Source organism: Mus pahari, chromosome 14 (genome assembly GCF_900095145.1).
Source record: "Mus pahari chromosome 14, PAHARI_EIJ_v1.1, whole genome shotgun sequence".
Classification (NCBI taxonomy): Eukaryota; Metazoa; Chordata; class Mammalia; order Rodentia; family Muridae; genus Mus; species Mus pahari.
Genome location: NC_034603.1, coordinates 23,220,727 through 23,245,656, shown reverse-complemented (window position 1 = coordinate 23,245,656; position 24,930 = coordinate 23,220,727). Strand labels below are relative to the sequence as shown.

At 49.1% G+C, this 24,930-nt stretch overlaps 1 protein-coding gene across 1 annotated transcript in view; it reads right to left on the bottom strand.

The window, feature by feature from the left end:
• The window catches only part of LOC110331680 (proton-coupled amino acid transporter 1), a 29,906-nt gene extending 5,883 nt beyond the window's left edge, over positions 1–24,023 (bottom strand). Inside the window, exons 1-9 of the mRNA XM_021212481.2 lie at positions 23,892–24,023; positions 13,914–14,058; positions 8,874–8,964; positions 8,343–8,431; positions 7,549–7,644; positions 5,872–5,956; positions 3,936–4,154; positions 2,651–2,749; positions 1,503–1,669 (exon numbers count right to left, since the gene is read on the bottom strand). Of these exons, the coding sequence (XP_021068140.2) occupies positions 1,503–1,669; positions 2,651–2,749; positions 3,936–4,154; positions 5,872–5,956; positions 7,549–7,644; positions 8,343–8,431; positions 8,874–8,964; positions 13,914–14,053 (986 nt within the window). The 5' untranslated portion in view covers positions 14,054–14,058; positions 23,892–24,023. The remainder of the gene's footprint in view (positions 1–1,502; positions 1,670–2,650; positions 2,750–3,935; positions 4,155–5,871; positions 5,957–7,548; positions 7,645–8,342; positions 8,432–8,873; positions 8,965–13,913; positions 14,059–23,891) is intronic.
• Between the last annotated feature and the right edge of the window lie 907 nt (positions 24,024–24,930).

Below are 24,930 nucleotides of genomic sequence, written 5' to 3'. Positions count from 1 at the left end.
GAGAGAGAGAGAGAGAGAGAGAGAGAGAGAGAGAGAGAGAGAGAACGAATCAGCCCTCTGTTCCCTACCAAACACATATTCTTACACACTCTGAGTGTCACACTCTGAATATGGAGACTGTGACCAGGGTATGGTAAAATGTTCTCTATATACCTACTGTATCTGGACTCTGCCCTGTGCACAGGAACAGTACCCTTCCATGCAATTCAGGTACCTCAGAGTCAGCTAGCGGCCAGGAAAGGCCCCTGGGAAGCAGCACAGGCCCCCCCATCCCAAAGGGGCTGCCTTCTACCACAGACCCCTGAGAGTCCCCCAGGAGGCCACTGACATGCCATGGGGTACTCCAGCTTGCCCTTAGGGCACGATCCCTAGAGCTTTCTGACCTGACTCAGTACACACAGGAAAGGCCACTCTCTTCCGCAGAATGCCACCTTCAAAACCTGTGCATATGACAGTGAGAGCCACTGGCCACTCTTGGAACTGATTTGAATGTCTTCTTATGTGTGTACTGAGAACAGGTCGTCTCTGTGGTTGAGCTAAACACCCAGATGAGGTTCTTAAGCCGTAAGAACACTGGGGAAGTGGCGGGGGAGGGGGGAGTCTTTTCCTGTCTCTCCAGCCCCTGAGTCCTCCAGAGAGCTGCTACATTTGGAGTCAGGAGCCACCCAGGTCACCTCACTCGCACAGGCGCACAGCGGGGACTTGAGCGCCACTGGGTTAGGTACCAGAGGGAAGAGGGCTGCTCACTGGGGTCAGGTGGCCTTGGCTGGCTGTGCCAGGTGTTCCTGAGCTTGGGGAATGGAGAACAGCCTCAGCCAGGATTCGAAGGCACATTCAGTCATTTAAAAGCAGTTCCAGAGGGATGAGATCAGCGTGAACAACAGCCCACTTGGTTGGAGATGCAATGAGCTTGATCTTCAGATGCCTGCTGACTAAGAGATCCTATGCTACACACTGACCCCAGTGAGCCAACAGTTTTCTCAATTTGTCCTCCCCAAAGTCTCACCATTCAGAGTGCAATAAAATAGCTGGATGGGAAGGGAGGCTGCTCTAGGTACCTGGGCATTAACCAGTTCTCAGTGTGGGCAAACAGATACTCTTTACAATGAGGTTTTGGTCTTCCAAACAGAGTCTGCTCAGCACATGTTCTGTGACATCCAGGCATTTCTGTGGGTCTCAAGTGAGTCCCCAGAGCATGTCCACTGGGAAAGACACTCGATGAAGGACTCCCAACAGTCCAGGGTGAGACACTCCCACTTGAATGGCACACCTGTGACTGACCAATCACACGAGTCTGGAATGGCATTAGGCACATACACACACTGGATACTCAGCCCTTCTGGGCTCAGTATTTCACAGGAGAAATATCTTAACAGGTGCAAGAACCACACATGAATTCAGTACAAGCTGCTGTAAGATCACAAGCTCAGGCTAGCCAAGTGACTAGAAAAAGCCACATTGTGACCTGCCGCCTTCTGGAAGTTTCCAATCCCTCCACATACCAGCAGTTGGGCAGGTTGAGGGTGATGCTGCCCTTGATATTTGCTCCAAATTGCAGGTACCCCAGGCTCCCCAGGCTGATGTAGAGTACAGTGATGATTGCCATCCCCAAATACAGGATCAATGGAAATTTCTGTGAGTCCTTCATTTTGTTCTCAAGGGGTAAAACCTACAAAAAAAGTAGTAAGGGAAGGGGAACATGTGAGAAAGAAGTGAGCACATGACAAAAATAACACTGTCAGGGGCCTGGGGAGACGGCTCTGCCACTGAGGTACTTGCTATGCACATACGATGCCCAGAACCCACAAAAAAGCTGGGTGTGGTGTCATGCATCTGTAAACCCAGCACCTAGCAGAGGTGGCTTGGGGTGGGAGGACTGGCTACCAATGGAACCAACAGACAACAGTCAAGCTGAAACTTAGAATTATAGGTTCACTGAAAGACGTCATCTCCAAAAACAGAGTGCCTGGGAAAGACAGCTGATGTTGACTTCTGGCCTCCAAACACACAAGCACACATACATGCATGCACACACATACACAAAAGCACATACATGCATGCACATGTGAACACATGCATACACACACACACACACACACAGAGGATCATAAAAGAAAATAGACTCTATTGCCAGACCACCAAGTATACTTTTCTTTAGTGCACAGTGAAATCAGCTATTCTATCAACAGCTGCACTCTCGTGCATACAAGGTCTTCAGATCCCACCGTTTAATCCAGAGTGAGGAGAGGTAAGACTGGAATTCCCTCTGTCCTCTGTCAGCTAGTCAAGGGATGGGAGTGCCCTTCACCCTCTCAACAACAGTATGGCCCCTGGCAGGACTCTTGACACCTGACCTGAGATCACAGCCTCCAGCCAATTTTCCGGAAGTGTGAACTTCCCTTCTTTAATTGTGTTGTGGGGGTGGGAGGGAAGGGTCTTATATACCTGGCTGGCCTCAAACTAGCTGTAGCCAGTGACAGCCTAGACTCGGGATACTCCCTCATCCACCTCCTGAGTGCTGTGACCATGGGCACAGGCCATGATGGGGTTTCCTGAGCACTAAAGCAGAGTCAGTGAGGATACTGGGGGTGGCAGGGAACACTCAGGTCCACAGGGAGCACTCGGGCCCAAGCCACAGTACCCTTCTTACCACTCCAATGCCTTCAAAAGCAAAAATCGCCGTGCCAAAGAACAGAGGGTAGGTCTTCCAAGGAGCCACCAAGGGGAGGTGGCTGGGGTCTGGGATCCTCTGGAAAAGATGAACAAAGCCAAGGGCTATTTAGAGATTTGAGTTTTGGAGCACCAGTCAGAGCACACCTTCTCCTAAATCTAAGATTTCCAAATAAGAAGCTGACAGATATGATGGAGACAGCCAGCCTTTTTTTCTCCCTGGGTTGGGAAGTCTCTTCTTGCTTTGGATAAAGATCTGCCTATTATACCATAAACCTCTCACATGCTGATGCCTGCCTAAAGCTTCAGGCTCTTGCACTCGGTGACAGCATCCCCAGACATTTGATATAAAAGAAACTCAAGAGATAAAAGAAACTGCGCACTTTGTCAAGAGGCACATGAGAAGAATGCTGAGAAACGCTGAGGGAAGGTGGCAAAGTGAGAATAATTTAAACATGAAAGTCAGAGCCCAGGGTGGGGCGGCTCGGCTGTTAGGAACACATACTGCTCTTGCAGACGACTAAATTCCCAGCACCTACACTGAGTACCTCGCTACTGTTACATGACTGCAGGGGATCAGACACCCTCATATAGTCTTCATGGCTTCTGTCCTCATACCCACACATATATGCACAATTAATTTTTAAAATTTTACTATTAAAAAAAAGAAGAAGCATTTTAGTATACAGGATGAGGACAAAAAGGTATCTCAAGTCCACGTAGTAACTATTCCTGAGTCACGGATGACACAGAAACAGGAGCCACCCATGGGTCAGTGACTGATAGCTCCCAGGTTGGTCTGTCAGATGGAGCTGTGAGTGGGAGTTTCACAGATCACAGATATGGCTGCTCTGTGACTGAGACAGGTGAGCAGGTTAGCCGTCATCCCATCCATCAAGTAAGTGACGCTGATTATGCTGGCCTACAGCTCAACCAACAAAGTGGAGAGAGCTCCCTGTACAAAGACGCTTGCAAATTATCAACCCAGCTCAACTCTACAACAAGACCAATGAATTAAAAGCTCGAGAAAAATGTTATAAAATACATAAACAGAAAGACCTAGGTGGAGTAACTCCTGATCTGTCACTGGAGGCCTCTCTGGAGTAAGCACTGTTCCCATCTCCTCAGAGAACTATGCGACCTCTAATCTAAACACCCCACATGCAGGCAGTGCTGCGGCCCCTCCATTTACATGCAGGCAGTGCTGCGGTCCCTCCATTTGCTCTCTCCTATTCCACAGGATGGGCTAGGGCCTGGGCTTGTACCTGGACAATGAACTGGTATATCATGATCAGGCTGACGAACATGCTGATGTTGGCCAGCAGGGAGAAGATGGACAAGACACGCAGGTTCCTGATGAAAGACAGCAGCACCAGGAAGGGCAGGAAGGAGAGCATGTAGAGCCGAGAGTCCATGGTGGGCGTCGGGATCACGGTCACATTGTTGTTGCAGTTGGTGGTGGTCCCGTTGGCTGCTTCTATCACCTGGAACCAGAAGGAAGCAGGAGAGGCCCTGAGTGACGCAGCCAGTGGGTTACCTTGCTGGAGAAGGTCCGGAAAAAGGATCAAGTGTCTGAAACTGGCGTTATATGTAGGCACCTCTGGAGTCTTCATGGTTGCAAACTGTCTGAGCTGGGTTTGATGATGTTTCACAAGACAGAAGGATGTGGGAGACAGATGATGGGGAAATTAAATGGTAAGTTCTTCTCACCCTTATCTTAAGCATTTCTGATGTTCAGGAAGCAAAAAGAAAAGCCTGCGGGCCCTGACTCAGCTATAACTGGATGACTGAAATGAAGGGGGTCCCTCTGAAGAAACACCCTCTTTGCAGCCATCTGGACTCTGGCACTCTAGACGCTTGGAACTCCCCCTAGGAATACCATGCCGAGAGAAGGAACCGGCCGTGGCACCAGAACTAGTCTCCTGGAAAGGGGATGGGATTATACACAGTGCCAACAAGCCAACCACCTTGCAGGAGAGACTGGAGTGGAGACAGTGATGGGCAGGACCACACCTTGACCACTTATCTCTTTCCTTCTATTTAAACTTCACCTCCTGTCAGGCCCCTGAAGATGCACTTGGTGGATCCATGGATCCTTCCTCCCAGCGGGGTTATACTAAGTCTTTTTCTGCTCTTCATTATTAACCCTTACTTACCAAGGACAGGTGGCTGCACCTGGCTTATTAGGGATCTAGGGCATAGGTTCTGGCCCTAAATCTATAGCCTTTTTGGCCAAGGATGATATAACCCTGGCTTCTGTCAAGGGCTGAGGCAGCCTGACACTTAAGCCTGCCCAGTAGCCACAGAAAATGACAACTGACTCTGAGGCCTCCACAGAGCTGTGCACTTCTACTTAGATAAAGGTCCCATTAGCGAAGGCTTCCACAGGAGTGACCCTAGACAGCACCACCCGCTGCAGCTCCCTCCGCAAGCTGCCCAGGAATACAGAAGCTAGCCCAGACCAACCTGGGAAGAACAACTTCTCCTTGTGTAGGGGTAACTTCAGCCAGGTAGAGTAAAAGGTGTTGAAGTTTTGCCTTTTACTGTCTACCATAATGCTGCGTGTGGGGCCCCAAGACCTAGAGTCTGCCCCTGTGACCTGGCCCCCAGGTTAATTGTGATTGGTGAATAAAGAAGCCGACAGCCAATAGCTGGGCAGAAGAGACATAGGTGGGGTTGAGGTTTTGCAGGCTTGTGTGTGGGTGGGTGGGTGTGGGTGTGGGTGTAGAGAGACCTGAGGAGGGAGAAAGTAGGAAGAAGCAGCCACAGAAGAAAGGAAGGATGAGCAGAGGGAGGAGAGCCACCAGTTGGGTTAAGAGCAGCCCAGATGGGACATAGTCAATGTAGATGATAACGGAGTTAGTGAAGGTAGATTCTAAAAGCATGGAGGGTAGGCAGCTGCCCAGCTATTGTGCTGCCTAAGGCATATTAAAATGTAAAGGCTGTGTGTGTCTTTCACGCGGGAACATAAACAGTCTACAGAGGCGAAGAAGCCCCAGGTTGGGTGTTTAATATTTTTGCTACAAAAAGGACCTCAGGTCAGCTGGTGGCAACACAGGCAAGGCAAGATCTCTTACACCACAGGTGCTGAGATGAGAATCAAACACCAAGGGTTCAATCCAGAGCCTTTGGTTTGGAAGGAGTCTTGGACAAAATCTCTGCTCGACTCTCACCCTTCCCTCTGTTTCAGAAGAACTCTACCTGTTTAAAGTTGTCCGCCAGAAACACAAAGTAGACGCAGCAGAATCCCAGCTGAGTGACGATGAGGAAGAAGTCCACGATGCGCCTGCAGAGAGGGTGAGACAGGTGCAAAGCTCGTCAGGTCTGGAAGCTTCCCCGGAGATGAACATCTGTGCAGCTGTCCTCGCCTTCCCTTCTCAGTGGGTGACAAGAACAAGCTGTGGCAAGAAGGCAAGGTGTGCCAGTGCCACTGGTGCAGAGTTTGGGGAGTATCTGTGCTCTCCACGTCCCCTCCCTGGTTCTTGCCTCTCTTCATGAGCTCAGGGCATCATCAGAGCATAACCTGGCCCATGCCTTCTACTGCCCACCCACCAAACTCAATTCTTCTTTGCTAAAGCTATAGAAAGTAGACATGAAAGTCTAGAAAGCAGGCTTTTCTCCAACTCCTACAACTGCACCCCAAGCACTGATCTAGTTGCAGGTCAACTGGCAGAAGCACTGACAACAGTGGATGACGATCTGAAGCCCCAGTAAGAGCAATTGGGGTTCCAGACCTGTCTTAAATGGAACGAGGCATAGCAGTTAGAAAGGATGGGTTAGAGCTGGAACCACTTCTGGAGGAAAATCTCCAAGGTATCAAAGGAGAGAAAGCAAGTTTCTAAACAGCACACACAGGAAGAGCCACTTGCCAAAAAGACAGAGATAAATGTAAGAGCATGTGTATGTTCACATGTGCACAGGAAGTTCCAGGAGAACCCGAAGGATACCCCATCCCATGCCACTGCACCATGGCTAGAAGTTAACACGGATTTTCAGACTGGGTTCTCTTACCATGTGCAAACAATGCTCTTCTATGAACACGAGGAAGGGCGTGCGGGAGACCAGAGGGAAAGGGGGAGGAAAGAATAAAGACAGGAAGAACTGATTGAACAGCCAAACTGTGGGGGGCACTCTGCCACCTGACTGCTCCCCAACAGGTGATTTTGCCAAGAAGAAAGGAGAAGGGAGGGAGGGAGGGAGGGAAGGAGGGAAAGAGGGAGGGAAGGAGGGAGGGAAGGAGGGAAGGAGGGAGAAAAAAGGGACACAGCACATTATAGGCTGGAGCCAGAGATGGCAGCAAGCACCCTCTTCATCAAACAACAGAACTGAGGAGGATCCAGGCCCTCGACAGTACTTATCCCCTCCATCTAGACAGGGACAAAGGGTGTACTGGTTCCCTCCAGTCACCTGAAAAGTCAAGAGAAACCCCCAAAGCTCCCCACCTGCTCTGGACACTGCCTTGCCTACCCCATACCCAGGCATCGAGACTCCGCCCTGTGGCCCCGCCCTGTGGCCCCTTAACCATGCATCTCTTGCCTCATTCCTGGCTTCTCTTCCCACGCATCTATCACCCTACAAAAGCCATAAACCCCTGCAGGGTGGGGACTAAGTAATTTACATCAGGGAAACACCTTCTCTAAGCAGGAGACCACATAAAACACATTTGCTGAACATATCAGAGCAGCCACAGGCTCTGAGAGCCAACACAGCCTTCAGAGGTCCTTAGGTCAGGTCCCATATATTAAAGATGAGGAAGCTGAGGCCCTCATGGCTAACCCCAACGACACCCTCCGCTCCTCACACTGCCCTGCATCATACCTGCCTGTCTCTGGTCCCCATACTGGGAGCTGTGGCCATAGAAACAAGGAAGTCTGTTACCTTCCCCAGTGGGAGTGGCTCCGGACCCAGGTGCTGGGGCTGCATTCTAGTCCGTACATCACCGTGTCCCCATAGTCCAAAAAGGGTTTGTTCAGTCTACGGGGTGGGGATACAAGAAAAGCAGAATACCTGGATTAGACCATGACAGTAAAAGGACAAATGGAGCTATTAAGACATGGACCAATTCTCCACCTGTCACCCTAGAGGACCTCTGAACCCCTTGAGGACCATAAGTGGGGTGCATGTATGTATGTGTATGTATGTTTATAGGTGTACAGGTTCACATACATGGAAGCCAGAGTGGATATCAGATGTCTTCCCCAATCACTCTCTTAAGATAGGACCACTTACTGAACCACAGCTTGTCCACTGTGCTAGAATGGGTGTCGGGGAAGCCCCAGGGACTTCCTGCCTCTGCTTCTCCCACGCAGGGACTGCAGGAACTCACCTCCACACCAGCCTTTTGTTACCAGCATCTGAACTCAGATGCTAAAGCCTACACATCGAACATTTTACCAAGTGAGCCCTCTTCCAACCCCTGGGTCACTGGTAGTAAGTGAACAGCACGGAATCGTCACCAAAATCCACAAGCACAGACTGTGGACAGCTGTAAACTTAACAGATAGCAAGGAACCCCCGAAAAGGTCAAATATCAGTAATAAGGAAGGGATGCAACACTGTAATGACAGCAGCCATCCCCAGCTGGGTGGCAAGCCCAGACGAGCTGTCCAACCCCTTCAGACTGAAGGGCCCACGCTGACAACCTCCACACTTGAGTGGCTCAGGGCTCTCACCTACGACATAAGTGATGAGCACACTTCACCAGGATACCCATGCAGTGCACGGCCACGATGCCAATCACCAGCAGGCTGAGAGGACCCAACTGGGTTGCAGACAAAAGGGAGAGAAGGCAGAATTAGGAGGGAGGCCGAAGAAGACAAGATATACAGATGATAAATGCTATTAAGGCACTTCTAGGAAGAGAGCTCTGTCCAGCAGGAGAGAGCAGGGATCCAGGAGACTGGATCTACATGGGACCTCGGCCCTGGTTCAGACAGTTAATCTTGTGGAGAACAGTGACCTAAGATAAGCTCCTTCTGGGATTGTCTTGGATCCAGAGGGTGATCAGAGAGGTCAGCACTTGGACAGTCAATGTCTCTGAAACCATGGTGACACTGGGCGAGCAGGTTATGTGAGTGAGTGAGTGAAAGGGAGGGCAGGACTGTCAGCTAACGACACTGACCCAGGCTCAGAGCCTTCGCAGTGCCTGGCACGCGGAAAGTCTGATGCACAGCTTTTGATAAATGCACGTCTGAAACCCTTACCAGGAGGCCTGCGTTCTTCACTGCCAGAGGCAGCCCCAGCAGTCCGGTGCCAATGTTGCCTTTCAGCAGGTGGATCAGGGTCTGGAACCATCTGAGTAGGAAGGCAAGCGGGAATGGTTAACCGAGAAGCCAGCCATCGCTTATCCGCATGGCACCGACACAAAGAGCTTAGGTACATTATCTTATCAGATCTCCCAGCAACCTGGTGCTGTTTTGTTTCATAGATAAGGGACCAACCTGCTCGAGGATCGCTTTATTTTATTTGTATTCGCTCAGTGGGGGGGGGTTGTTTTGTTGTTTGTTTGTTTGTTTGTTTGTTTCAGACAGACTCACTAGATAGTCCTCTAAGAGTTTGTCACACAATACAAGAGACTCAACATTCCTATTGGGACAGGCAGGGTGATTCTCACCTTTAATCCCAGCACTTGGGAAGTGGAGGCAGGAGGATCTCTGAGTTCAAGGTCTACAGAGTGAGCTCAAGAACAACCAAAACCTCTCTCCCACTTCTCATCTCAAAACAGTAACAAAAAGTTCCTATTGGACTTTGAAAAAACAGAATCCAACTGCTACTGTGGACCCAGGCTAGAGACGGCCTTTCAGTGGGCCCCTGGGTTACCCCTGTGTTTGAAGAGCCGGTGTCCCTCTGACTTTGTATAGCCTGCCCCACTGTGCTGTGATGTACATAAACCCTCTTGGGTCCTCATTCATTGATTTTTCACTTAACACTATATGCAGCGATACACAGTGGGTATGGGTGAGCTGCTATGGATGCCAGCTTCTAAAGATACGTAATATCTGAAAGGAAAACAAAAGACGGAGGGGCTGGGGACAGAGCCAGGGAGAGTTGGGGCAGGTGAGTGGAAGGCAGAGACCTGATGCCAGGCGGGGAAGCGGAGGCGGGTAAACACAGGTGAGAAGCTGCAGACGCTGCTGAGAAATCAGGATCACACAAGAATGCTGTGCCTTAGTGACACATGGGTTGTGGTGACAGCAAGGGCAAGTCATGAGTCCCCCTTCTCTAGGGAAGGCAGACATCCCAGATTACACAGGAGTGTGCCAGCTGCAGCCCGTGACAGAGTACGAAACAGCTGGTCACTCAGCCTTTGGTCACTCAGGACTTGGCCCTGCGCACAAAGACCCCTCAAGGCTGGCACTTGCACGCGAATCTGCATTTGGCAGAAGTCAGATGCCAACAACACTTGCGGCCCACAAAGGCCCTTCCCTCAGGTCCACCAGGAAGGAGATCCGATTTACCTGCCATCCTGGTATCTACCTGCCATTCTGGCACCTACCATCAGGAAAAGGCCTTTGCCTCCCAGGAGAGATGAGCTCCCTTGTGCTACTCTGAGGCCACACAGTCCAAAGGCATTACAGGCAGCCAGTGGTCAGGAGATAACGGGCCTGTTAAATCTCTATCTTGTCAAACAAATGTTTAACCCACTTCAGTGCAAAGGTAAATCTGTGCCACACCCTCCCACTTCTCTGAAGCCTCCCCAGAATGCCTCTGTGCTGGGCTTCCTGGTCCTGACTGCTGTCACTTGGCATGACCATCCCTTCCGTTCTAGGACCTGTCAGCTCATCTGTACTGGGCAGCAACTGTGGAGTGCTCCCGGAGGTCAGAAGAGAGTGTCAGACTGCCTGGGAATGACTGGAGTTATGGACGGTTGAGCTGTCATGTGGATGCTGAGTACCAAAGCTGGGTCCTCTGGAAGAGTGGCAGTCTTCTAGATCTCCAGCCCCTCATTAAAAAAAAAAAAAAATTATCTCTGTGTGTGCACGTGTGCATGAGTGAGGGTGCCCTCAAATACCAGAAAAGGGTATGGGATCCCCTAAAGCCGGAGTTACAGATAGCTGTGAACAGCCCACTGTGGGTGCTGAGACCAGAACTCAGGCCCTTTGCAAGGGCAGCGAATGCTCTTAACCACTGAGCCAGCGTTCCAGCATCGCGTCCCCCACGGCTGTTTAAAATATCTCCTAAATGCCTCATCTGACAGAGGACATCTGGGTGTCTGTCTCAATGTCTACATGTCATGTTTCTTTGGAGCAAGTCTAGGAGAGACTGTGTTCTCCCTAGTCATGCAGCCGGAAAAGGAAGGGACATCTTAATGCCTCTTCAACTACGACAGTTCTTCTGACACTGCTCCAAAATGAGATGCTGCTGTGTGGAAGCTCAACCTCCCACGATCTGTTTCCTTAACTCACTGTTGCTGCTGCTGTCTGCAGGGACCTTTCTATCCTGCACGACTCCCTAACATACGCGGATCTTCCTGGCTCCTGAGGCACGCGCTTACCTAGGTCCTTACATAAGCTCAAAACCTTGCTTCCGAAGGATCCCCTGAATCTCTTGGGGGATGATCTCACAATGCTGGCTGAGTACAAGGGTGACTTGGGCTGTTTGTGTTTTTCTTATTTTACTTGAAAGCTCACAGTTCATGGGGACCACGAAAACATTGCTGGTGTTTTTTTTTTTTTTTTTTTCCTTGAGTTAATGGGTTCATTTCATTTTCAAAGGAAATGCTAAATACTTAGGTCTGAAAAACCTAGTTAGCTGGTTGTTCTCTCTTGTAAAATAAACCATTTCTTGGGGAGGGGGAACAAAAACCCCAGTTAGTTCAGTTGACAACTGGTATCTGGTATTTTTTATTTAGACTACTAAAAGCCCTGTTGCTAAAGGTTGCAGCTTAATAAGAGTTAATGACCTCTCTCTTGTCAAGAATTTTTTTGGTCATTGGAGACAGGGTCTCAGGCATCCCAGGCTGTTCTTGAACTCCCTATGTAGTCCAGGATGACCTTGAGACTTCTGATCCTCCTGCCTCCACCTCCCATGTGCCACCTCACTGAATTTATGTGTTTCTGGGACAAGACCAGGGCATAGCAGGTGCTAGGCAAGCACTCTGCCACCCAGGCTGCAGCCCCAGCCCTTGTCAAACTGGCCTTTTCCTTCTGCCCACACGTGTCTAGGACAATGTGGGGGTGGGGGGACTGTGAGGGGGGAGTGTGAGGGGGGAAAACTGCAGACGTACACTGCCCTGCATCTTTGTGCACTTGTGAAGAGAGTGAAAGGCAAACAGAAGAAAGGCGCCTGGAGAAAGGGACTTGCTCTGGGAACCCCAGAAGCTCTGCAGACCATGTCTGGCTGTTCCGAGGCATCAGACGCCAGCGGGTAGCTAATGTCCCAGCCTGCTGACCTTTGGAAGCACTGCTGAGGTGGGATAGAGAGCTGTTCCTAACTACTGAACAGGGCACCAAGAAAGAAAATGTGCCCTACAGTAGAAATGGCCCTACTGTGTGTAAACCGCCCTCCAGTGTTACCGGAGGCTGCTGTCAATCCTGTCAATGGCTCCACGGCACCAACTGTTAGCTGAAAATCACTATTACTCTGCCACAGAAATGTCTATAGTTCCTATTTGCACTATTTTGGGCTTTTAACTGAGCCTTTAACTTCTAGAAGAGTCGGGTGTGGTTAAGCAGCTCTTCCAAGGTACTTTGCTCCTTAATAAAGTAGATAACAGGAAGGATAAAGGCTTCAAACCATGTCCCTCACACTGCCTGAGAGAGATTAACAAGGGTCCCTAATCAGCGTTGGCCCACCCAGCATGTTTCCGGAATAAAAGCCTGGGTGTCCTGTCCCCAGGCTAGAGGGACCAATACTCTAAGACCCTAATGAATACTCTGCCCTGTATCTTGGGAAATGTCCTAATATAAGCTGAAAGAGGGAACTGTCTGCTCAGCTTGATTTCCAAGAAACCAGGAGAAGTGATAAAGGCGACCTTGAGGACAGCCCAGGCATGTGTCCTTGGATGGCTGACCTAGAGCAGCCACTCTGGTCTTGACTAGTTAGCTGGGCTTGACTTTCAGAGCAGTCTCTACAAAAGTGAAAAGTTTAGACGGTGCACAGGATGCACTGTGCAAACAAGCTGACAATTGGAAGAAGTATTTTGCAAGCCCTCAAGAGACCTCCTTCTCCACACTGATGGGACAGACAAAGTCAGAGGGAAGACAGGAAGGGTGTCGTGGCTGCCAACAGCTGTATCATACACAAGTGATCTTTTTCTCCGGCTGAATTTGCAAGTAAGTCGGGAATCTATAACAATAGGCTGTATGCGGCATAAGCTAAAAAGCCAGAATCTTTGTGCTAATGGTAGCAAGGAGCCACTCATGTGCACACACCATTTTCTACGCCCACCTCAGTTCACAGGGGAAAACATCCCTCACAGGAAAAGGTACAGAGAATACATCCCCACAAATCCCTTTGAGCTTCCACAGTCTCTTTAAGCAGTCATGTTGAGTAGAAGCATGAGGCACTAAGACACAGAGCCATCCTCAGTAAGTCAGACCCAGCCCACAAGGGACACTGGAAGGATGACAGCTGAGATTGGGGGTAAATGATAGGACCACCAAGGACAGGGACCTGGGACCTTGACAAAGGCCAGGGGCATGCTGGGAAACTCAGAACAGAACCCCATCCTCTGAAGTTTCCAGCTCAAAGAGTGAACCTCACACAGCCAGTCCAGTTTCCCAGTGGGCTTCTCAACTGGTTCTTACATAGGAAGAAACTGCGAACCAGAGGGTTAAGCATGGCCCAGACGAGACTGGGGTTTCAGGTGCCAGGTACAAGACTGCAGCCCCCTTAAGGAAAGTGGGTCTCTCTTCTACCAACTCCACAGGGTTCTTAAATACAGCTACCACTCCCTCCTGCCATTTCTTCAACCAAGTGCCAGGATAGGAATCCCAGGAGGCTCTGCCAAGGAGGCACTAATGGGGCCAGGAGGCATCTGACACTTGGTTCTTGCCCAAGACATTATTCCTCATGAAGCTTTTAAGTCCAAGCTCTTCCTAGCCACCAGCCTTTGGGAATTAACAAGAAATAAGCAATGACTAGGGAGGGGCAGAGTCCCTTGTGGGTCCTGCCTGTGGATAGCCTACTTTCCTCTGTCAAGCAGGGAGTATGTAAAATGGGAAGGTGGAGGCACCAGGTGCTCCAAGGGAGACTTGGGGACAGGAAAGCCCACCCCATGGCAGAAGGTCACAAGTACTCACGTCATGCTACTGTTCTCTCCTAAGCGCTGGTAGGAGCCCGGGGAGAAGTTCCCAAGGCCTTCAGATGGGCTCTCCTCAGGGCTCACGTCTGTGGAACTGTAGTCATGATAGTCTTCATTCCGAAGCCTCTGTGTGGACATGGTAGCTGAGGGGACAGAGACAGTGCTAAGACCTCCAGTAGATGGGGCCTTCAGCTCCAAGTGTGGAGTGGGCTCAGAAACAGAGGTAGACATTGTCACAGCTGCTCCCAGTGACAGATGTACTATGGAGTGAGTCTGACTAGAGTGCCCAGTACCAGTCAAGGAGGATGCAAGAGGCACGAAGTCCACGGGCAGGCTGGGCCTGCTCACCCTCTGCCTCCCCACCTTCCCACTGGGTGCCCTGCTCATAAATTTCTAAATTCATTCCAGGGCACCTGGGCAACACACATGTGAAGTAATTCTGGGTAGGGCAGGGTAATGCAAGTATGCACTTCCAGGAAGCCTTCCCTAGTCTTCTGGTTGAGTTCACCCCCACCCTCCTCTGAACTTATTATCTCTTGGACCTCAAACAGTAGTTAAATCACATACCTATCAGTAAGCTGTCAGGAGACATGAACCCAGGTGATTCTTGAAGTGTCTTTTTTATCCTCTGCCTTCAGCAGAGGACACAGTTATACTCATGAAATCCCCTCTGGGTCACCCAATTCTGCTTTGACTTCACAGGGTCCCAAACCATAAAAAAAAAACCAAACCAAACCAAACCAAACCAAAACACCTTCTTTCCCACCATGAGCTCAGCCCAACCTTCAATCACCTGGAAAAAGAATCTCAATGAAGGGTTGCCTTGTTCAGGTTTGCCTATGGGCATGTCTAGAGAATTGTCTTAAAACAACATGGGAAGGCACTGCCCACTATGGGCAACACCATTTCCTAGGGGAAAAAAAAATCAAGCTGAGCCCAAACAATCAAGTGAGCATGTTCACATTCATTTCTTTCTGCTCTCGACTGTGGATGCGATTAACTATTTCAAGTTTCTGCCTCCTTGAATTCCCTACAACAAATGGATTATAACCTAAAATTGTTAGCTGAGCTAAAGCCTTTCTTCTCTAAGCTTGTTTGTATCAAGGCCTTTCCTTCATCACAACAAAAGGGATGAAAACTAGGACAGAGTGATCAGGAAAGCTGGCCTTCTCCCCCTGGGCTCTTTTCTTGGCACCAGCCTGACTGCTGGAAAATGATGGCTGACCACAGCTCAGAGGAAGAGGAGTGGCAGCAGGAGAGCCCATGAGACTCCCTAGATTTGTCTCAGTAGCTCCTCTCCATGATGCGGTACTGGGGCTCAGAAAACGATATACAAAGCACAGTAGGGAATGCACAGTACAGCACTGGCATGACAAGCACTTGGTGCTGAGGGAGAGCGAAGCCCGCAGATACTGACCCCACAGCAAAGGCGGTTGACTCTCTCCTGTCCCATGCCTCCCTCCCAAACTCTGTCCATGAAGTGAGTCTCAGAAACCAGATTTCTTCCCTCATCTGCCACAAAAACCCAAAATGGTCATTCGGTCCCTTCTGCCCTCTTAGTCCTGACCTGGAAGACAGGAGGACAGTCCCACACAGGCAGAAAGGCTCTGAGTGGCTGGACTGGCAGGGTGTAGCTCAGTCAACTTCCATTGCCACACACTCTGTGACCAGCCTTCCCATACAGCTGCCCACACTTCAGCAAACTGGAGTTATAGAAGTGGAAATGTGAGCTCCCAGGTGGACTGTTCCCCCTGAGTCCTTCCATATTCTCCTCTGAAGGCTCCCATGTCATATAAATGTTGACTAAATAAACACTTGCACCCTGATTAACCCCTCTTAGTACAGGAGTGTTGGCTGTGACCTTCCTGACGGAGAGGACAGATGGTGTCACACCTTCTCAGCCCTGTGCTTTCTCTTAAATTTTTATAGATTTGCTCTTGTTTAAAAGATGGTAAAAGAACTAACCCTCCCTGATGTGTACTGCTGAGGGACGGTGAGGGTGTGTCCTCTCCTCGTGGTGTTGGGGAAGAGAAGAGGGTGGGGCTTCTCTCAGGTGAAAGTTGTGGAAGCCCCCAGAGTCCTAGCCTATTGCTAAGGAGCGTCACAGGTCTCCTCAAGCTGCATAGATGAGGGATCTCCCAAAAAAGATGGAGGACCTGTCCTGCTAAATAGTAAGTAGCGAGGGAAATATCTCTCCCTCCTGACCGCCTGTTGGTGTGGAGATGTCTACTGATGGCAGTGCCAGGCACTATAGGAACTAAATAGAAAAGAGTCACCTTCCTATCCTTCAAGAATCTGTAGTCAAATAAGGATGGGAAAGTACGTTAGCAATAAAAATGTTCAATAAAGCCCGTCCTTCTCCATCGGGCTCTCCTCAGCATGCAGACACCAGCCTGACTCTCAGACACAACCTCAGGGGGAGAGGCCAGCTTTCCGACTGCTATCTCAACATCAGGCCCCAGAGGATGCCTCTCTGCCCAGGTCTCCCCTCTGTGGATGCCTGAGAACTAGCACAAGAGCGATGCAGGGTAAGTCACATACTCTCCTACCAAGTGTGAGTCAGGAAAGCCCCCCACGGGAAAAGCAAAGTCAGTTCAGGGCCTGTCTTAGTCCACCTTCTGTTGCTGCAACAGACCATCGGAAAGGAAGGAATGTATCAAGAAATGTGCTCACAGCTCTGAGGGTTCAAGTATCTGCTAGGCTTCCCTCAAGGGTCTCACAATGCTTTAGGCATGGCTGGAAAACAGTGGGCAAGTGAGGAAGGGAGGTCACAAGAGTGGAGGAGGAGAGGTGACAAGGTGAGAAGAGACCAAGGGGAGGAGACACACTCACTTCCTAATGGTTTGTTCCCACAGTTACTAACACACTCACTGGGAAACTATATTATATCAATCCCTCCATGAAACTGAACGCTTAAAGACCCCACCATTTCTCAAATACTACTGAACCTCAACATGCCTTTTGGTGTAGACAAAGCACATTCAATGCACACAGTACCAGCAACCCCAGGGAGGAGCCGCCCTACCCCAGAGCCTCCAGTGAAGAGCCTCAGGGCTCCACTAGCTCACACAATGCGCAGACTCAAGCACACCAGGGGAGAAGAAACACACAAGTGGACCAGGACAAGAAAAGCTGCCAAGCAGCCCGATGGAGAGAGCTGAAAACCTCTGCCATTGAAACAGCAGCTTTACGTGGATGTGAAGCTGGCCTCTCTCACCAGCTTCCTCTCCAATGATCTTAGGTCGAAAATGTAAAAAGCAGAGGGGGGAATGTGGACTGGGGCCTCTGGACCTCTGATGTTCCAATCAAAGGATGTAATTACTTATGTGAGCATTATTATTATTATTATTATTTCTAGTCTCTTCCAACACACGGGATGCATCTAAATAGAACCTTGTATGTGAACTGTAATGCCACTGAAGGCAGATGATGGAGAATCCCCCAAGCTCTTCCCACCCACCACGAAACCACCATGACTAGGAATGCTGGCACACACCTATAATCCCAGCAGTCAGAACACCGAGGCCATAGGATTACAAGTTCAAGGCCAGTCTGGGTAATATAGTGAGAACCTGTCTCAAAAACCAAATTAAGCCAGATGTGGTGGCGCACATCTTTAATCCCAGCACTAGGGAGGCAAAAGCAAGGGGCTCTCTCCCCTAGAACAGACCCCAGAATCTGTCTTTAAGGGCTGCCACGCAGATTAGACTTGTTATGTGGGACCTCAAGCTGAGACTGGCAGATGGAAAGAGGAAAGGAAATATTTGCTAGTTACAGGAAGAACCTACTACAATGTTTGCACAGTTGTCCAAACAAACAAGACCAACCTGGGAGAAGACATGTTTCCCAGGGTCAGGGAGAGGGTTCAGCAGGCAGATGAGGCCCTGGTTCCATCTCCAGTCCCTCAGAAACCAGGTAAGGGAGTACGGGCCTGTAACTTAGCCCTCGGCAGATGGGGTCATAAGGAGGATCATAAACTCAAGGTCATCCAAGGCTTGGGCTACAAGAGACCCCGTTTCGGAGACAAGAAAAAGATAGAATAGGGAGGGGCAGAGAGGTTCCATCTCTGGCAAGGCTAGGCAGTGCCCCATTCTCCGTTGGTACTTTGTGGAGGGTGGACACAGCCACCCCATTCTACACAGGACTTCCTCTTCCTCCTGCTCCCCCACTGTGCCAGCCTCCCACTAGGCTCCTTTGAGGAAGCTAAGCATCCACATTAACTATTGAAACTACTGACTACACCTTCCCCCCTCCCCAGGAGATTTAATGGGACCTGTTAATGTTGAAATGAGGGTTGTGCAATATGAGAAAGTTGAAGCAAGCTTGTCTTTCAGGTTCTCGAGTATAGCCATGGTTTATAGATTGTGTGTGGTCCATCAACGTAAGGCAAAGATCTCCACTCAACAGTGCTCACAGCGGGGAGACTGGGGCAGGACTGTCAGGAAGGGCTCCAGAGAGACAATACAAACTTAATGATAGAAAATGAACCCTGTATCCACCAGTATAAAAATGATATAATGCCTCATGAATTTGTAATTTTGTATTGTCTAAGTGTTACACTCATACTACCTCGAAAGATATTCAGTTAAATATTAAGAGGAACAAAAATTATGTCTTGAGCTTTTGGCTGAGATCCAGTGTAAAAAAAAAAAAAAAAAGGTAAAGAAACAAAGTTTTGTTTTGTTTTGTTTTGCTAGATTTGAGTGCTATCACATTAAACTCAGAAATGAGACAGAATGTGCATTCTTATCTATTGCTCGGCTCAGCCACTGCAAGGAATCCTTATTTTTTTTCTTTCTTTTGGACTCAGGCTCTCTGCGACCCAGACTGACCTCAAACTCTACTCTCTCCTGTGTCAGCCACTCAAGTGTTGCTCACAGGTGTGCACCCCAACACCCCACGGTTTTAGTTTTACTGAGCTTCCTAAGTGACCCTGATCACAGTCATTTACATTAATTAAATTACATGCTTCCAAATATGTAATCATATTTGGTGCCTACACTTCAGGCTTTGCCTCCCACAACAGTCAGGCACCGGTGGTAATTATTTTAAACAGTTCTTAAGATTTATTTTGCTTACATGTATGTATGTGCATGTTGTGTCAGAAAAGGCAGAGTCCCTGAAGTTGGCTTACAAGCAGCTGTGTCCTTCCATGTGGGTTCTGGGAACCTTGGCCCAGCAGTATAGGCTAGTAATCCCAGCTACTTGGGAAGCCAAGGCCAGAAGATATCCAGAGTTCCCGAGCAAATTCAATTAACCTCTGAGCCACCTCTCTTGCCCTCCGTGGGGATTATTTGCAAACTGAAAGTACAGTCCATTCTTCTGTGGCCATGAGTTGGACTTTGGAACCCAGAGCAAACAGCAAATTCTAACGACATGAACAGAGGACATGGACTGGATTGCCTAACGTGGTCTATAAGAAGGGAAGTGAAAACGGCTTATGTCTACAAGAAGTTAGAAACAGCATTAGGCAGCAAGCACTCAACCAAAACCACCAGAGTATACACTGCAATCCAGCCTCATGCCCAAGGAGTCCCATGCTAGGGCAGCCACAGGACAAGTGCTGTCAGCATCGCACAGTGGCTAAGGATCAGGCAAGCATGCTCAGTTTGTACATACACTAAGTGCTAGGGCCAGGCACGGCTTCAAAAGAGCACAGTCCAGCATCTCAGCCAGAGGCAAACCAAGGCGCATACAGAGATGGCCCCACCCAGGCCACAGATGCACAAAGATATCCCAAGATTCCAAGCCAGCAGCAAATCAGAGTCCCAGAACAATGCCCTTCTACCACCAGATGGTGCATGCCCTAAAATGCCTGGCCCCAAACTAGACCCAGAGCTAGGTCAGCTGGAGGTGTTCTGCATGGCTGGCACCAGGAAGGCAGCCCCAGCTAAGGCATTCTGCTTTTGTCTGGACTCCTTTATCTGAGAGATATCCCCAGTACATCAAGCTGTAATACTGTTAGGAAAATAAGATAAAGGTCAGGTGTGTTGCCTGGCACACAGTGGGCCCTGAGTGATGGCAGTGATTGTTACCATGGAGACAGCCTGGACCAGAGAAAGAGTCTCTACAGAAACTTTGTGGTGCTTCTTCCAGTTAACACTGTACAAGATTGTTCAGATTTTTGTCAACTTGACATTTCAAGCCAGGGTCACTGTATTAGTCAGGAGTTTTTAGAGGAACAAAACTGATATATATATATATATATATATATATATATATCCACAAGTAAGGATGTGTTTTGGATGGTCTCCGGTGTATGCCAGAATCCTGAAGACTGCCTCTAACATCAGTGAAGAAATGGACTTGTTGGCAACTGTGAGGGCAAGCCAAAAAAGGAAAAAAAAAAAAAAAAAAAACCTCCTTCTTCCATGTCCTTTACACAGACTGCCACCAGAAGGTGTGACCCAGATTAAAGGTGGACCTTCCCACCTCAAAAAAATCTGGATTAAAAATGGGTCTTCCTGCTTCAATTGACTTAATTTAAAAAAAAAAAATCTCTCACAGGTGTACCAGCCACTTGAGTTTTGATTAATTTCAGATGTAGCTAAGTTGACAATCAGGAGCAGCCATCACAGTCACCTGGGAGAAGGGACGCTCAATTGGGAAAACGCCTACTACATCAGACTGCCCTACAGGTAAGTGTGTAGGGCATTTTCTTGATTGGGTGCTGTCACCCGTGAGCAAGTGGTCCTGGTAAGAAAGCAGGCCAACCAATCCATGGAAGCAAGCCAGTGTTTCTCTGTGGCCTCTGCTTCAGTTCCTGCCTTGAGTTCCTGCCCTGATTCCCTTCAAGATGGGCTATAAGCTATAAGACTTAATAAACCCTTTCCTCCCCCAGTTGCTTTTGGCTGTGATGTTTGTCACAGCAATAGAAAGCTAAGTAGGACAAGGACTGGGATAAGTCCTTAACTAGGAAATGTTGAGTCAAGTGCTGAAACCCCGAAATGCCCCACACAGACAGACTGCTGAATTCACGAAGAAAAACAACCCCCACACATATGGCACACAAAGCAGCTCATTGAGTTTTGATTGAATGTCCAGGTTTCCAAGAGCAATGCATTACGAGTAGACCCAGATTCAGCATCTTGTGGTTTTCATGCTGTGAACCTTACCTGCTTATCTGTGAAGTCGAAGTATGCTTTTTGCTACTGGCCAAATGAGAAAGATGTTAGATCCCCAAGGCTTGGGTTCGAGTCAACAGATTAACTGTGACTCTCCTCCACAGGACAAAGAAAAATCACTTCAGGGACAGGGTTCTAGAAAGGGTTTAGCAGCAGCTGCCTGGCCAGGGAAACAGAAACAAAGCCATTCACCAGCCCAGCACAGGTCTTCCAGTCCTGGGAAAGAAGCAACAAGAAGCTGAGACGCTTAAGAGCTGAAACCCTCACGAGGTGAAAGTAGGGGCGAAAGGCAGAGAACAGGATGCTGGCGAGGCAACCGTCAGTAAAATCTTGCCTTGCAAACCTAAGGAAGGACCTGAGTTCAATTCCCAGAATGCACGTGAAAAAGCCAAGACAACCATGTTCTCAGAATCCTGGTGCTGGTGAGGTAGAGAAAGGGAATCCATGGGCTCATAGCCTGCCCAACCGAACCAATCAGCAAGCTCAAGGGCAAAGGTAGACAGTGCCTGTGGCTGTGCTCTGACTTATGGAGGGGAATAGGAGGGCAGGGAGAGACAGAGAGATGGAGGGGGGAGGGGCGAGAAGGAAGTGGGGAAGGGAGAGACGGGGGGGGGGGGAGAGACGGAGAGAGGGAGAGATAAAGAAGGAAAACACAACTGACCATATTTAGGTCAGCTCTCTACCCAGCACAGCAATTTTACCTGCAACGCTCCCCAAGGTAATCAATTAAATGCCCAGTGACAACTCCCTGCGGTGACAAGGAGTTCCACGCTGTGTCCGAAGCAAAAGAGAACTGATTCCTTGAAAGTTTTCATGCTCAAAGCCACTTCCTTACCGCACTGATCTTAACTGTAGTCTCCTGAATAACCAAATACACAAATCCCTCTCTCCTTTATAGACTCCCCGCTAAACAGGTAGGAGGCTGAACCAACAGCCCCAGGGTTTAAGGAGAAAATCGAGACATTAAAAAACGAAGAGGCGGGGCTGGTGAGATGGCTCAGTGGGTAAGAGCACCAGACTGCTCTTCCAAAGGTGCAGAGTTCAAATCCCAGCAATCACATGGTGGCTCACAACCATCCTTAATAAGATCTGACTCCCTCATCTGGAGTGTCTGAAGACAGCTACAGTGTACTTACAGATAATAAATAAATCTTAAAAAAAAAAAAAACAAAACAAAAAACGAAGAGGCCACAGCAGCACAGACCCCACTAGAGCAGACACAGCCACAGGTCAAAGCCAAGGGCCGAGAGTCCAGTCCAGCCTCTTACTTTTAACCTCAACAAGAGCTTTAAAGAAACCTGACCATAGATGCAAACCCCTGGGTTCCATCCAAACAAAAACCCTATGCACTAAATTTATAGTTACTATAAATTAGGATGCAAACGAGATCTCGGTCATGAGAAAGACAACTAAAATTATTTTTAAGTTGCTAATGTCTAGTTGAGCCATACATGGCAGGGGGGAGGGGGAGGGGGCGGGTTCAAGACAATTCGAAGCAGCTAAAATCCTTGTAGAACGAGATCTACTCTTGTTGTAGGCTGCTGCCTACAGAATACAGGGAGGGGGAAATCTCTCCTAATAAAATCAAACAAACAAACAAAAAAATGAGTTTCAGAACAAAAGGACCCTACCATCATACACTGAAAATGTAAACCCGGGTGAGGGAGAATTCAAAGTCACCTAAGGCGTCAAGCAAGAGGCAAAAGCTAAAGCATGCTCTGCAGTTCCTTCCAGGACGCTATGTTGCTATCCTGTTCCAACAAGCCCCCACAACCCCCCAATTCCATCCATATAAGCAGTCGCTACCCAAATCTGTCAAATTTCAGAAAACAAAATCAAGCAAGTAGTCTTCAAGTTAACGTCAGGGCTTATCATGCCCTGGAGCTCTCCTGGCCCCTCCAGTCTATCCCAGGTCCTATCTCATATTTCCAGGTGACTTCCACAAAACTGCAGAACGGTTAGAAACGAAGCCTACTGAGTGATGAGTTTGGAGAAAGAGAAGAGAAGAGAAGAGAAGAGAAGAGAAGAGAAGAGAAGAGAAGAGAAGAGAAGAGAAGAGAAGAGAAGAGAAGAGAAGAGAAGAGAAGAATGAGTTTTCGAATGTGAGCTGAACAAACACATCATGAACATGCCATACTATCTGGATAAAATGTCACATGGCCTCAAATTTGTATAGGCTTACACAAAAGTCCANAGAGAAGAGAAGAGAAGAGAAGAGAAGAGAAGAGAAGAGAAGAGAAGAGAAGAGAAGAGAAGAGAAGAGAAGAGAAGAGAAGAGAAGAGAAGAGAAGAAAAAAGAAGAAAAGAACAGAAGAGAAAAGAGAAGAAAAAGAGAAAGCAAGCCATCAGTGAACAGAACCACACCCAGAGCTCAAGCCTGGCGTGGAAAGCTCAGACACAGCGGAGCTAAACAAGGACGCGCGAGCCACGGCGGAAGGGACAAGTGGCTTTTCGCAGGGCGAGTTTCCCCACAGATGGCAACGTGGCAGAAAACAAACAGCTGCAGGAGCTGACACCCTGCTGAGGGGATAACTCGGAAGCCTACACACAGCCCTGGACCTCAGTTTCCCCTACTGTCGGAGGAAAGGAGCTTGCGGTCTGGTACCCTGTGACCCAAGGCAAGGGCATGCATGGCTCGTCCAGCCGCATCTGCAAACGAAGGGTTGGTCCGAGTTAGCTGTCAGTGACTGCCGATTTCACCAGGGAACCATGACTGAACACCTGTCAAAGGTGCTTAGGAGACCCCACCCCTGATGCTGGTGACCTGCCCCTGAGCAGCAGCATCCGTTTGGCGGGAGGCGCTACAGCAGGAGGTGACTCCCGACTGCAGCGGAGGGCACCGCACTACTCACCGGTTGGCCCTGCCCGGCCCGGGCTCCCGCTCCGGCTCCGGCTCCGGCTCCGGCTCCGGCTCCCGCTCCTGCTCAGCCCACCTCGCGCAGCCTCAGCGCCGACCCCTAGCCATGGTTTTCTAGCCTTCTGGACAGCCGCTTCCGGGCCCTGTCACGTGACTCTGGATCCCTAGCCCGGGTCACGTGCCGCTCCATTCCGTGCTCCTCCTCCCGGACCCTTGTTCTGCAGCGCCACCTGGCGGCCTTCAGCCGCTGCTTCAGAAAGGGCAGTGCTGAGACCACCACAACTAAGGCAGGCGACCTAGATTTTGAGGCAGTCTCCAGAAAAATCGGCATGCAAAATATCCCTAATTTTCACCCTTGCTAACATTTATTTTTGCAGCATATATTAACATACATTTACTGGTTTATAATCACAAATATGCATCTTTTAAAAAATAAATCGTGCAGCTAGGCCTGATGGTACAAGACTGCAATCCCAGAGTCGAGAAGAAAAATAGTTCAAGGCCTGTTTGGGCTACAGAGTGAGTTCAAGGATACCCGGAGTGACTTAAAGATACCTTGCTTCAAAAAAAAAATTTAAAGATGGCTACTGGGAAAATGGTTTACTGGATACAGTAAGGACCTGAGTTAAGATTCCCAGTACATATAAAAAGCCAGGCAAGACAATGTGTGCCAGCAACACCAGAGCTTGGGGCCAGAGCAGAAGGATCCCTCCGTCTCTCCAGCAGACTAACTGATCTAGCTAGAACAGTGGGCTCAGGTTCAGTGAGAGACCCTGTGAAAAAGAAAGATGAGGGAACAACTCAAGGAGACAATGTCGCCATTTGACTCCCCAATGCCCCACTCCACACACACATATACTCCATATACCACACACACACACACACACACACACTCCATACACCACACACATACATATACTCCATACACCACACACATACACACGTACACATATGTTCCATAAACCACACACACATACTCCATACATCACAGACATATGCACACATACACACATACAAACATATACCACACACAT